The sequence below is a fragment of the Chrysochloris asiatica genome, unplaced genomic scaffold (genome assembly GCF_000296735.1).
Source record: "Chrysochloris asiatica unplaced genomic scaffold, ChrAsi1.0 scaffold00024, whole genome shotgun sequence".
Lineage (NCBI taxonomy): Eukaryota > Metazoa > Chordata > Mammalia > Afrosoricida > Chrysochloridae > Chrysochloris > Chrysochloris asiatica.
Genome location: NW_006408542.1, coordinates 15,694,994 through 15,708,714, shown reverse-complemented (window position 1 = coordinate 15,708,714; position 13,721 = coordinate 15,694,994). Strand labels below are relative to the sequence as shown.

Here is a 13,721-nt window from a genome sequence, read left to right as displayed (position 1 = left end):
TAAATTATATATAATTTTATTAAATTCAAAGTACTATAAATAGTTAATTTTAAACTGTCTGATAAAGGTGTATGCAAAGAAGGCCTTCTTTAAAAAACAAGGCTGTATGAATAAACTAGTTTTCAAGGATTCAAATAACAAAATGTTTATATAAATGCAAACATTACACTTCCTAAGTAAAAACCATCAAATCAAAGATCACAAAAAGGAAAGTCATATTTTTTCACCACTCATCTTTGTCCCTGCATCTTCATTAGAGCTCTCTAATTCAGCATGATCATTTTTTGATTCAGTATGGCTTTCCTGCATTGTCACTGGGTTTCCAGCATCACTGTTCGAAGAAGTAGCTGCAGCAGCTGGTTCAGCAGGGCTTTCTTCTCCCTCTACTTTAGCTAGCCTGTAACTAGTCAGCATCTCCTCCAGAAGTTGTCGGTAGTTTCCCCTATGATTAATTCTCATTTGCCTGAGAGCTTCCACCAATTTCCCCTGTGATCCACTTTCCTCTGCTTCATCCGAGGCCTTTTTTTAAGATTCAAGACCCCAGTGTCAGTAGACAAACTAGGATATCACACGTATTTCATAACACATTACATCAAAACACTCATTGATCTACCAGGCATAAAATAGTCTAAAAGCATGAGAACATTTAATTAAATAAATATCCAGTCTTACCTGTGTATCAATTAAAATTTCTGTATAGTAATAACTCAATTTTAGCAAACAAATTAATATTAACTAGTTTATATCTTATTTTCATTTGAAATTTAATCTGAAATTTACTCTTCTCTAAGAAATCATCAGCAACATAAGCATTTATTAGACCCAATGAATTCAAACAATAATTGGCTATCATTTAGTAGAAAAGAAAATCAATGTGGAAAGCAATAGGAAAAGACAGAAAAAAGCAGGCCATCAGAAACCTACTAGTTTCTTAATAATTTCTGTTAAAATGACATAAGATGCAAAATGTAAAACTATACATTTACATGTGTTTTTTGGGTTCTATTTAAAAACTTCTATGGATAAAAATTTTGCCTTGGAATGCTAATAAAAACACCTACAGATATAAAAACCAATTATCTTAAATATTATATGAGATAAAAATAGTAAACTTCTCAAAACTTTTATATTTAATTAAATTTTAGAAAATATACTAGTAGCTATCTAATCTTAATAGTTGAATAAGTCAAACCTACCAAACTTAAAAAAGAATTGATAAACTAAAAATAAGACAATTTTATATTATGTACCTCCTGACAGGATGCATTATGAAGTATAGAACCATGTCCTGTGTTCCTGTCCAAGACTTTTAGTGAATCTAGTAAAGCTAGGCCTCAGTTTACAATAAAAAATAGAGCTAGAGGATCATGTTAGAGAATACCATATGAATCTAGGATGTGGGGCATTCAATTTAAAAAAATGCCTCCAATTTTTTCAAAAAGTCAGTGTTGGAGTAAAAATGGGGTGTAGGAGAATTGCTTGACAAAAGACAGACTAAAAATAAAAAGACTTAGCAAACTAATCAGATAGTGGTTCAAAATAACAAAGTCATTCTATACAAGACTGAAAAGGCAGGGATTTGAAACTTGGTAAATTGAAATTTACCATTCATTTTCTTAGGTATCATAATGGTGGTATGATTCTGTATGAAATTCTAAAGAGCTGCATACCCAAATATTTTAGATGTGAAATATTATGTTTGTAATTTGCTTTAAAATGATTTAGTCAAATAAAGAAAAAAGTGAATATACATATATACTTATATAAAGTGATATGGATAATGCTAAGAACTATAACATCTAGTTAGAAGGTATACACTTCACTATACCAGCACAAATATATGACAATTTCAACTTTTCCATTTGTTCAAGAAATTTTCACCACTAAATATTAGAGAAATATAAAAAAGTTTACTGATTTTGATGACCTAACACAACTCTTAGGTTATACAAAACAGTAACCTTTTTTACATTTTATTTTTTCAATATTTTATGATGAAAACTTCCAAACATACAGAAAAGTTGAAAAGGTCATAGTGACGTATATACTTTCTAACTAGATTTTATAGTTTTTACCATTCATCATTTCACTTTACATAAGCATAACATTGCAGGTTAATGAGGAGCTGGACTGCAAGGTCAGGTTGAATCACAAGGTCAGCAGTTCAAGTTCCAGCTGCTCCTCAGAAACCCTTTACAGGGTTGCTATTGAGTCAGAACTGACTCGATGGCACCTAACAACAACACAAACTCTGGGCTTCTGGTGTGGTGCTGTAGGATATGTTTGTACTTGACCATAAGGTTCGTTTGAAATTCAAGGTTGGTAGTTCAAACTCACCACCACTCCTTGGAAACCAAGTGGACTTGATGGCACTTAACAACAGTAACAATACAAACCAGTATTTGGAAACAACTCCTGGTGTGGTTCTATAAGATCAGCACTGGACTGTGAACCATAAGGGTCAGAAGCTGAAACCCACCAGTTGTTCCTTGGACACCCTAAACAGTGTTGCTATGAATTCAGAATCAACATGGCAGCAACTTAACAATATCATATAATTATTCTATAGTCAATAATTCTTTTGTCCTGTAATTCTTCAATAAAAGCAAAGGTAACCTAATGCTGCAAATATATTCATTAATGTGACGAAGCACACAGGGGGCAAAGTTCTGAAAATGTCTTAGACATAACCAAACACCTTAAAGGAATGAGTCCCTGGACCTGAAGTCATCAAGATCAACTGCCATTACAAAGTCCACAAAGACACAACCTACACTTCAGTAAGTAGTGACAGGAGTCTTAAAAGCTCAAGAACAGCCATCTATCTAAGGTGCAATAATTGGTCTCAGACCCTTTCGTGGAAGAAAGAAATGTGAAGAAAATCGAAGATGCTAGGAAACAATTAGTCCAGTAGACAAATGGACCATACAAACATCATCCTTCATGATTCTTGACATTTCAAGAAATAGATGGTGCTCAACTAACATTAACAATTACTCTGAAAGGGAACAGGTAAGAAAGCCCTGGACTGAGCGAAGAAAAGTTTGGAACAAAACTCAAAATAATGAAAAAGGAGTAGGCTTACTGGGGTTAAGAGAGACTGGTAGAACCCCTAAGACTACGGCCCTTAGTCATTCCTCGTTAGGAAGGCTTAAGATAGAACATTCAGCAGGTATGGAGTTAAATTTTCATAGCTTTATTTATTTAAATCTATATATGTCAGAATCACTGATACACAGACTTAAGCAATATGGCTCTATACTTACTTGGGATTATTGATAAGGATGGATCAAAGGTTAATTTGAGTCCATTTTGGTATATTCAACAGACAAGGCCCCTCTTATTCCCTATTTGACACAGTTTTTGGCTACAGGAATCATCTGTATTTCTGTGAATTGTTGTTAATTGTGGTGGTTAGGGAAGAGTACCTGTTTTCTAAAAAAATATACTCTTATAAAACCTGTAAATCAAGTAGGGGTGGATTTATAATGGCTACCATCACAGGGTCGGACCCGACTCAACGGCACTTAACAACAACAACAACAACAACCATCACAGAACCACTGACTTGAAAAGGAATTTAGTTAAAAGAATTTACTTGTAAGAGTTGTTATGTGTTATGGAAAATTGTACATTCCTTTACGTTGGCTGGAGAGAGAAAGATAATGAAATTTCTTCCCCAGTCATATTATTTGAGTCTTCAGAATAATGTTGAGAACTAGCTCACGAGTTTTCATAAATTTAGGAAGAGGAATGTATTATTTAACTGCAATTTCTTATACTTGAACTCTAATAGGTAGTACAGCACACCATGTGTACACATCTATTATAACAATTCTATGATGTAACTGTTCACACATCTCTCCAATTAGATTATTAATTCCTTGAGAGTAAAGATGATTTCATATTCCTTTCTATATTATTCTACCCCTCACCAAAGGAAAATAATTTGTGCTAACAGCTTTACATATATGATCATATTAAATCCTCACAAGTAATCTATGAAATTGTTACTGTAACTCTTATTTTATAAGTGAGGGAATGAAAGCTCAGAGAGATTTTAGTTACCTGTCATACTAACAACACTAAGAAGTGTTACTCGGATTTCTGTACATAGGTGTAGCTAATATCAATTTCCACCTGAATGTTTCTGAGAATACATAATGGTACTAACATTTTTTACATCATAACTGTTCAAATAAATAGACATTTACTAAAAAAAAAAATTTTATATTGAAAGATTGAAAATACAGGCCACTAGTGTGGTGCTGTGGGTTACTGCGCCAGACTGCAAAGCCATTTGAACTGCAAGGTTGGCAGTTCAAGCTCACCAACTGTTCCTTGGAAACCCTATACAGGGTCGCTATGGGTCGGAACTAACTCGATGTTAATTAAAGTTATGTTGATTAAATTATTATTACCTGGAAGTTTACAATTATAAAGTAGGCACAGGATTCGAATAGAAATTTCACCAAAGAAGATTTTCAAATGGCCACCAACCACATGAAAAGAAGCTTAAGTGTTATTAAGTCATCAAAAAAACACAAATGAAAACTAAAATGATTTACCACTACAATCCCACTACTATGGCTAAGAAAAAAGGCTTTAAAAAAATCAACAAAGCAAATGTTGGTGAGGATGTTGAAAAATTGGAACACTGATCTATTGCTGATGGGAATGCAAAAATGATGCAGCTGATGTGGAAAACCATATTGTACTTCCCCCAAACAACTAAAATTAGACTCAGCAATTTTACTTTTAGGTATATACCCAAGACTTGAAAGGAGAGAATCAAAGAGACTTGTAAACTAATGTTCATTGTAGTACTATTCACAATAGTCAATTGCCCATTCATAGATGAATGGATAAACAAAATGTAATAGTAATACATACACATAACAGGACACTACACAGTTAGTAAAGGAGCTCTGGTAGCGTAGTGGTTACGAATCGGGCTGTGAACCTTAAGTTCAGCAGTTCGAAACTACCAGCCGCTCTGCGGGAGAAAGATGAGGCTTTCTACTCCCGTAAAGATTTACACCCTAGGAAACCCTGTACAGGGTCGCTATGGGTCAGAACTGACTCAACGGCACTTAACAACAACACAGTTAGTAAGAGAAATGAAGTCTTGATACATACTACCATATAAATAGAGTTTGAAGATATTATGTTGAGTGAAATAAGCTATCACAAAAGAACAAATACTTATAAAAGAAGAAAGGAAAAGGCAAGTATGTAGTTATTATTAAGTGCTATTGAGTCAGTTCTGACTCATAGTGACCCTGTACAGGGTTTCTGATGCATGGCTGGTGAGTTTGAAGCCCTGACCTTGCAGTCGGCAGTTCAGTGCTTACCCTACAGCACCACACACCATGACCAGAGTTTATCAGTAGCTACAAGGGGTGGAAGAAAGAGGGAAAAGGAAAAGTTATCAGTGATGGGAAATCACATAAAGGTTAGAGTTGTACAGAAAATTATGGTATTGCTGTCATCATATTGTACAGCTATAAAACCTTGAATTCGCAAAAGTTGTGTGATAGCTATATTTATAACAAAGAGTAGCTGCTGAGACTACTATGTCCTGGTGTGGAGCTGTGGGTTTATGTGCTCCGACTGCAAAGTCAGTTTGAACCACAAGGTTGGCGGTTCAAGCTCAGCAGCCCATCCCTTGGAAGCCTTATACAGGGTAACTATGGGTTAGAATAGATTCAATGGCACTTAATAACAACATCTGCAATCAAATTGATAACAATAGCACAAAATATTAGATAGGAAGGAGCCTTAAGGGTGAGTGAGTTTATGTTAATGAGGCAGGACTCAAAAAAGGAGGGTGAGAATGGTTGCAAAACTCAAATATCACCAAATGGCAATGTAGAAACTGGTGAACTGGTGTAAGTTTTGCTGTGTATATTATTAACAACAATAAAATAAAGGAATGTTTAGAATACAAATCTAAAGCAATCACTAAGATTAGAACTGACTTTCCCCTTAGTTTTTTTTAACTTTTTCTTAAGGTTCTTTTTTTGTCTATACAAACATAGATAATAAGCCACTTACACTGCTAATATACCAGCAAACACATCATGGGATTTGGTTCATTAGTTTGCAGGTATACGCTTATGGTTTCTTTCATGGGACATCCCAGTTTGAAAAGGAGAATTTAATCAGCTAACATTTATTTGCAGCAATATAATCTTTTAAAATATGGTCACTATTGTAAGCAAAAATCTTCAAATGATTATTAGTTAAACCAGTGGAGTGATAGTATAAATATTCATTGTATTTTTATGGAGTCCTATTGTCCTACCTTTCATCTAAAAATATCCTTTAGAACTAAAAATTCTCACACATTATTCATGAGACACAATTAACAATGACTCATGAATTCAATTAAATTAGAGGTTATTTGCAAGGATCACAGTATCATGTAAAATGAAATGAATCTGAAAATAATTTGACAGTCAAATAAATGGTCAAGATCATTAGAACTGTATGCCAAATTATTTCTTAAATAACAGCAACCTAAGTTAGTATATGTTAAAACACTAAGTTATCGCCATAAAAATGCTCTGACAAGTGAATAAAAAGTAAACATGAAATAACTTACAAAAACCAGTATTCACACAGTCCTAAAAGTGTGGAATAAAAATGTAAAAACAACTATATTTATTGTATTCATCTGTTTGCAGTAAAATGAAAAAGAATGTATATATAAAATTCAGGTGGCACTGTAAATCAATGAGCTTGACTGCCAAGTTGGTGATTCAAGCTCACCAGTTGCTCTTTGGAAACCTACACAGGGTTGCTATGCTATAGGTCTGAACTGACTCATTAGCACTTAACAAAAACAATAATGAAAATAGAATATGGAGATTCTTTCCTGTTTACAAAGAGTCCAATCTGTCCTGTATTTCCTCTCCTCAAAATTCCAAATGCCTTAAACAGGCTGCTTTAGATTAGTATAAATAAAATATATATATACTTTTTTTTAAATACATATATATTTCAATGAAACCTAATTGATAAGGAAGTGGGCTTGATGACTTAGCTTCACTATTTACAAAAATCCCCCATCAAAATCAAACTATCATAAGACTATTACACATGAGATTAATAAATGACAGGAAAAACTTTCTTTGGAAGGCAATGAGATAGGGTACAGATAACGTATACCATTTCTAAACATCTTAGTGAGGCAGCTTGGAACAATATAAATAAAATCAGCCTGACCTAGATTCAAATTCTGATTTCATGTCTCTGATTTTCCATTTCACCAGTCAAGGAAGGGTGCTGAGAAGGTAACATAAAGAAATATGAGGCTTTCTGCTCAGGCAAAAAGCCTCGGAACCCTATATAGGGTCACTGTAAGTCAGAACCAACTCGACAGCACTTAACAACAATCATATATAAAAAGGGCTCAGCACAAGCATGAGTTACATATAAGTTCTTCCTTTTCCCTTAAAATATCATCTACTTATATAGTTTCTGGTGGCTGACATACTAATTCAAGAGGCAGTATGACTCTCCTTTGAGGGAAAAACTTAGCATTTGTAACTCGAAATACAAAGCTCTAAAAATATAGGTTTTCATAACAATTGTTAAGTGCTGTTGAATCAGTTCTGACTCATAGTGATTCTGTACAGGGTTTCCAAGGAGCAGCTGTTGGGTTTGAACTGCCGACCTTGCGGTTCGCAGTCCAGTGCTGATCCTACATTGTTACATCAGAAGTCCTCATAACAATTGTTGCTGTTGTTAAGTGTTTTCAAGTCAGTTACAACTAATAGCTACCCAGTATATGGTTGCCAAGGATCGTCTGTTGAGTTTTAACTGCCGACCTTGTGGTTCAAATCAACCTTGTAGTCCACTGCTTTAAGCCACAATGCCACACCAGGCCTCATAACAATTAGCAATCTCAAATACACTACTTTTTAAATATATGACTTAAGGATAACTTTAGGAAAACTACTAAAAATGGGTAAGTATATACATTTATCTAATAAATATTTACTGAGTTCTCAGCATATGCAAGCACGATTGTTAAGTGCTGGGAAAATAACTGTGAACAACTCTGATGAAATACCTGTTTTCACAGAATTTATATTATAGTTATAAAACATTTTAGATTTAGCATTTTAGAGAGATGTGCTCTCAGAGTCCTGCTTAATATAAGAAGTATGTAATTACATTGCTTTACTTTACGAATCAGGTTGCTAACCTCAAGGTCAGCAGTTCGAAACTACTAGCTGTTCCGCGGGAGAAGGAGGAGGCGTTCTGCTCGCGAAAAGATTTACAGCCTCGAAAACCCTGTTCAGGGTCACTACGAGTTGGAATCGACTCCATGATACAACAACAACTTTTTTCCGGAAGAGCTTATGGGTAGATGGAGGGAGCTCTCTAGGTGATTATTCTTTTGGGATCCTTGATTCATTTGAGAAACTGATAGAAAGCACGAACTTAGTCATCACTACGGACTCATGGCAAGGTTGGCGGTTCAAGCTCACCAGTTGCTCCTCAAAAAACTATACAGGGTCGCTATGGGTTGGAATCAATTCGATGGTTCTTAACAACAACAACAAGGATTCCTGGGGCGGCATTGTACAATAAGCACTGGTTTGCGAACTGCAAGGTGGGAGGTTCAAACCTACCAGCCGCTCCTCAGAAAACCCTATACAGGGTCGATGTGAGTCAGAACAGACTTGATAGGCACACAATAACAATACTCATCACCAAAGATTGCAAATGTACACACATAAACAAAACCTGAGGATTCATGACTTCCCTGATTAATAATCTTTTCTAGATATATTTTCATGAACTTTAATTTTAAAAATTGGTAAATTATCAATATTCTTTACATTAATACAACTAAATACATTTCAAAAGAAAAAGTATACAACTAGTAAACAACTAAATTCCCTAATAAACGCAACTTTATAGATTTATTTATACAAGCTTAAAATTTCTAACTTTACTCATCGCAGCTTTTTAAATGCTATCACAATAAGGAGCTCTGGTAGCGTAGTGGTTACGAATCGGGCTGCGAACCTTAAGGTCAGTGGTTCGAAACTACCAGCCGCTCCGTGGGAGAAAGATGAGGCTTTCTACTCCCATAAAGATTTACACCCTTGGAAACCCTGTACAGGGTCGCTATGGGTCGGAACCGACTTGACGGCACTTAACAACAACAACAATGATGACTATGCAAAACATCTTTTAACATGGATGAAGCTAAAGAACTTTATGCAGAGTGAAATTAATCAATTACAAAAGAACCAATATTGTAGGAGACCCAAGAAAAGATTTTCGTGCTAACAGAAACATTCTGGGATGGTTGTTGGTGATGGTGGTGGTTAAGTGCTGCGGAGTCGGTTCCGACACGTAGCAACCCTGAATAGAGTTTCCAAGGCTGTAAATCTTTATGGGAGCAGAAAGCCTCATCTTTCTCCCGCGGAACAGCTGGCAGTTTTGAACTGCTGACCTTAAGGTTTGTAGCCTGATTTGTAACCACTGTGCTATCAGAACTCCTTTTAGTAAGTACTGTATTAGTTATAATAATACTATTAATAATAATAAATATTCTTGATTAAACAGAACTTTGTAGACCAGCTTGGAAACTTAATTCCTGCATCTGTGATGAGTAGTAGGGGTGAAAGAGAAGGGAGAGTAATTCATGGGCTAGAGGGCACACACATGGAAACACGGGGTGCTAGGGAGGGCAATATACAAAAAGAGGGAAGCTGTCAAAGGAATGATGCAGACAGATGAAGAAACAAGGGAGGTATGGTGGTGGCGGTTGTGTGCCGTGGAGTTGGTTCCAACTAATAGCGACCCTGTACAGGGTTTCCGAGGCTGTAAATCTTTACGGGAGCAGAAAGCCTCATCTTTTTCCTGCGGAACAGTTGGTAGTTTCGAACTGCTGACCTTGAGGTTCGCAGCCTGATTCATAACCACTACACTACCAGAGCTCCTTAAGGGAGGTACATAAGGGCTAAAAGGGATAGAGGTAATAGTGTTATATACATACAACCTTGGAACAACAGTGTTCTGTGGGTAGACACATGTACAGATACACAGGCTGAACCGGTATGGGACAAAGAGTAGGAATATACCCATAAGTAAAAAAGGGTTTTAAAGAGGATATGGATACATGGGTTATTTACCTTAGTCGCAAAAACACAGCGGCACATAGAATGTGGTGGAGCACATAGCAAGTAAAATGATGAAAACGTCTTAAGATTGCTGGGCCCAGGGGCTCAGGACTATAGTCTCAGCAGACACCATGGTCAATTGACATATCATCCACAAAGGCAACGTTCCACATCTTACATTGGTGAGTCGTGTCTGGGATCGTAAAAGCTCATGAGCAGTCATGCAAGGCACAACTATTGATCTCTCCATGTGGAGAAGAAAGAAGAGCGATAAGAAGTGAAGATACTTGGAATTAATTAGTCCAATGGACTAATGGAACATACGAACATCAGCCTTCGCTACTCTGAGATCAGAACTACATGGTGCTCGGTTACCATTACTAGCTAACTTTGAAAGGGATCACATTATAAGGTCCCAGATAGAGTGGAAGAAAATGTGGAACAAAACTCAAAATTATTTTTTAAAAAAGAGACCAGGCCTACAGATCAGGAAGAGACAAGATTGGAGGAACTTGTGACTACAGCCCTAGACCACCCATCAGGTCAGGAAAGGAACTGAACCTTGTAGCCCAATTTTCAGCCAATCAGTAGATGGGGACAACAACCCTAATAAGGTATGCTCACCATGTAATGGTCAATCATTCAAAATCAAAATGGCAACATTGATTAAGAACAAAGTTGAGAAAGGATGGGAAAGTGGATGGAATGGGAATAGGAAACACAAGAGAAGAAGTGGGATACCTTTTGTTACATGGCAGGGATTGAAATTATTGAGATGAACCAAAATGTATCACTTGTTGAATATAAAACTGATGATTCTGTCTGCAAACCTTCACTCAGTAACAATAAAAAGTTTAAAACACAACAAACAACTACCACTCTTAAACTCAAAATATGTAGTACTTCTTCACTTCAATCTCCAAGAGCTCTCCAGTTTCTTCACAAATATTTCTGCAACCTAAACTCTTGTTTTTCTCATTTGGGCCAAAATAATGTCCTTTCTTTTAAATATATTGTGTACTTTGTTCTTGACTCTTCCATCCACTTTAAGTGTCACTTTCCTCAACCTATTTTGCCATTTGGGAATACAGTGGGCTCTGTAGGATGAACCCTGGACTGAACCGCAGGTCAATGGTTCAAGGTCACCAGGCACTTTGGGAGAAAGATAAGGCTTTCTGCTCCTGCAAAGATCTGCAGCTTCAGAAATCCTATACAGGGTGGATATGAGCCATAACCAACTCGATGACAGTAACAACAATTCTGCCATTTCATTAATCTTCAATACCCTGTTTCTCATGAAAATTATCCATGCAATTTCCCTTTTTGACAGAATTTTCAGTGATCACTGTATAATCCACATGGTTGCTGGTCATATTCTGTATTTTACCAGTTCTTTTTTATATACAGCATTTTAATGATACTTGTATTTACAACCATACTATAAGCTACAGGAAGAGTCTGGATGGGACCATGTCTTATGTTTTGTGGTCTCTTCCCTCCATCAATTCATTACATGGCAGACTGTCAGTGTTTGACATGCTGATATTAGTAGAAAGCTTATATTAGAAGACTTCAAAAAGTTCATGAAAAAATTCCATTATCTTTTAATTTCACTTTTCCAGTTTTTGAAGTGCCCTAATATATAGACAATTATATATATACATATATATCTGTAATTTATATTCTTGTTGTTGTTGTTAAGTGCTGTTGAGTTGATTCCGACCCATAGCTACCCTGTATAAGGTTTCCAAGGAACAGCTGGTGAGCGTGAACCACTAACCTTGCGGTTCGAACGACTTTGCAATCTGATGCATTAGCCGACAGCGCCACACCAGGACTCCTTAATTTATATAAGGCGCTCTTGGTAGCGTAGTGGTTACGAGTCGGGCTGCCAACCTCAAGGTCAGCAGTTTGAAACTACCAGTGGTTCCATGAGAGGAAGATGAGGCATTCTGCTCCCATAAAGATTTACAGACTTGGAAACCCTGTGCAGGGTCACTATGAGTTGGAACCGACTCCACAGTATTTACCAACAACAACACAGTAATCATATTTGTTCTTATTGTTGTTAAGTGCTGTCCGGTCATTTCCAACTTATAGTAATCCTGTATAAAAGGTTTCGGAGGAGCGGTTGATGAGTTTGAACCTCCAAACCGATCCTGCAGTTCAGTGCTTATCCTACAGTGCCACACCACGACTGCATTTACAGCAAGTTTATTTACCTTAACTTTCAGAGTACTGTTGTCTACTTAACCCAGGGTTTGTGCAACTATTAAGTGTAATTATTTTCCACTAAAAAAAAATTCTTTTTAGTCTAACTTGATATATGTCAAAAAAAGCAGAAATTTAGGGTTATTAAAAAATTTCAAGAAATAGTAAAAGAACCTAAGTGAGAAACCAAGACATTCAGCAAAATATACTGAAATACAAGGTTACATTTTCTTTGAATGACAATTAATCAGTAACTAACTGTCTTCTCATCTATTTCCTTTATCTAGTGGTGGTGAATGCTGTGTGAAACCCATCATTTAGTCATTCTATCTTCCCAGTTATTGTCCCCTGTTTAGTGAAGTCAACATCCCTCTGTTTGATTTAGGATTAACTGAATATATCATATCATATATATTTTTTTAAATTCATTTTCAAATTCTTGGTAATAATTCTTAATGCTTCGAGGTACCTGCCACAAGAGACTAAGAATCACAGTTCTAGACTAAGATGTAAATTATTACCAATATACATGATCATTTTTACTAAATTCACTAAAACTGGGTTAAAAGTAAAATGTTCCTTTTCACCAGTTAAGAAAATATGATTTGATGCTGCTATAAAATAGCAAATCTTGGAAAACAATGGTTTGTTTTTATATATCAAATTCAGATGCTATATTATTCCTACCCAGAAGATTCTGTATCTCTTAACACCTACCAAAGGTACTTCATTCTTCTCAACTAATTTTACTACTTCATTTTGCTCCCTTAAACCTTTTTAAATATACATGTTAAAATTACATCATTCATCTAAAGATATCCAAAATCCTGATAACTCTTCAGAGGAAATATTTTTTTAAATTACTGACTTTGAAATTTAGGGCAATAAATAAAAAGAGGGAAAAAAGATACTGCTGTCTCCTAGACAGAGCAAAACCAACATAGATAAGCAGCTCATAAGTATTTCTAGAGATAGCATAATAAGAGGGTAAGGTATTGGGATTAAAAAATGACTTTGTTCTGATAATGCTGATTCAACATTCACATGTAAAAATTTTAGAAAATATTTTTATTTCCATAATACCAGAAAAAAATTATCCTTATTAAACTGGGTACATGGGGATTAACAGGTCTAATATTTAAAATAATACTTCATTTACTATCACTAATTTCTGCTGATGGTAGCAATCTGCTGAGAAGAAATTCAGATATTAAAAAGCCATTATTGTCACAAAACTAAGATCTAAGGAAGAAAAAAAGAAAAGAATAGACACATAGAAGGAAATATGGATAATTAAAATAAGGTGATTTTGATGATCAGGAAAGTAACATCTACATATCTATTTTAAAATATTTCCTTAAA

The 13,721-nt window shown here is 35.5% G+C and overlaps 1 protein-coding gene across 1 annotated transcript in view; it reads right to left on the bottom strand.

Moving 5' to 3' along the window:
* Nucleotides 1-213: 213 nt before the first annotated feature.
* The window catches only part of PPM1B (protein phosphatase, Mg2+/Mn2+ dependent, 1B), an 82,531-nt gene continuing 69,023 nt past the window's right edge, over nt 214-13,721 (bottom strand). Inside the window, exons 5-6 of the mRNA XM_006839467.1 lie at nt 1,197-1,200; nt 214-519 (exon numbers count right to left, since the gene is read on the bottom strand). Coding sequence (XP_006839530.1) covers nt 214-519; nt 1,197-1,200 — 310 coding nt within the window. The remainder of the gene's footprint in view (nt 520-1,196; nt 1,201-13,721) is intronic.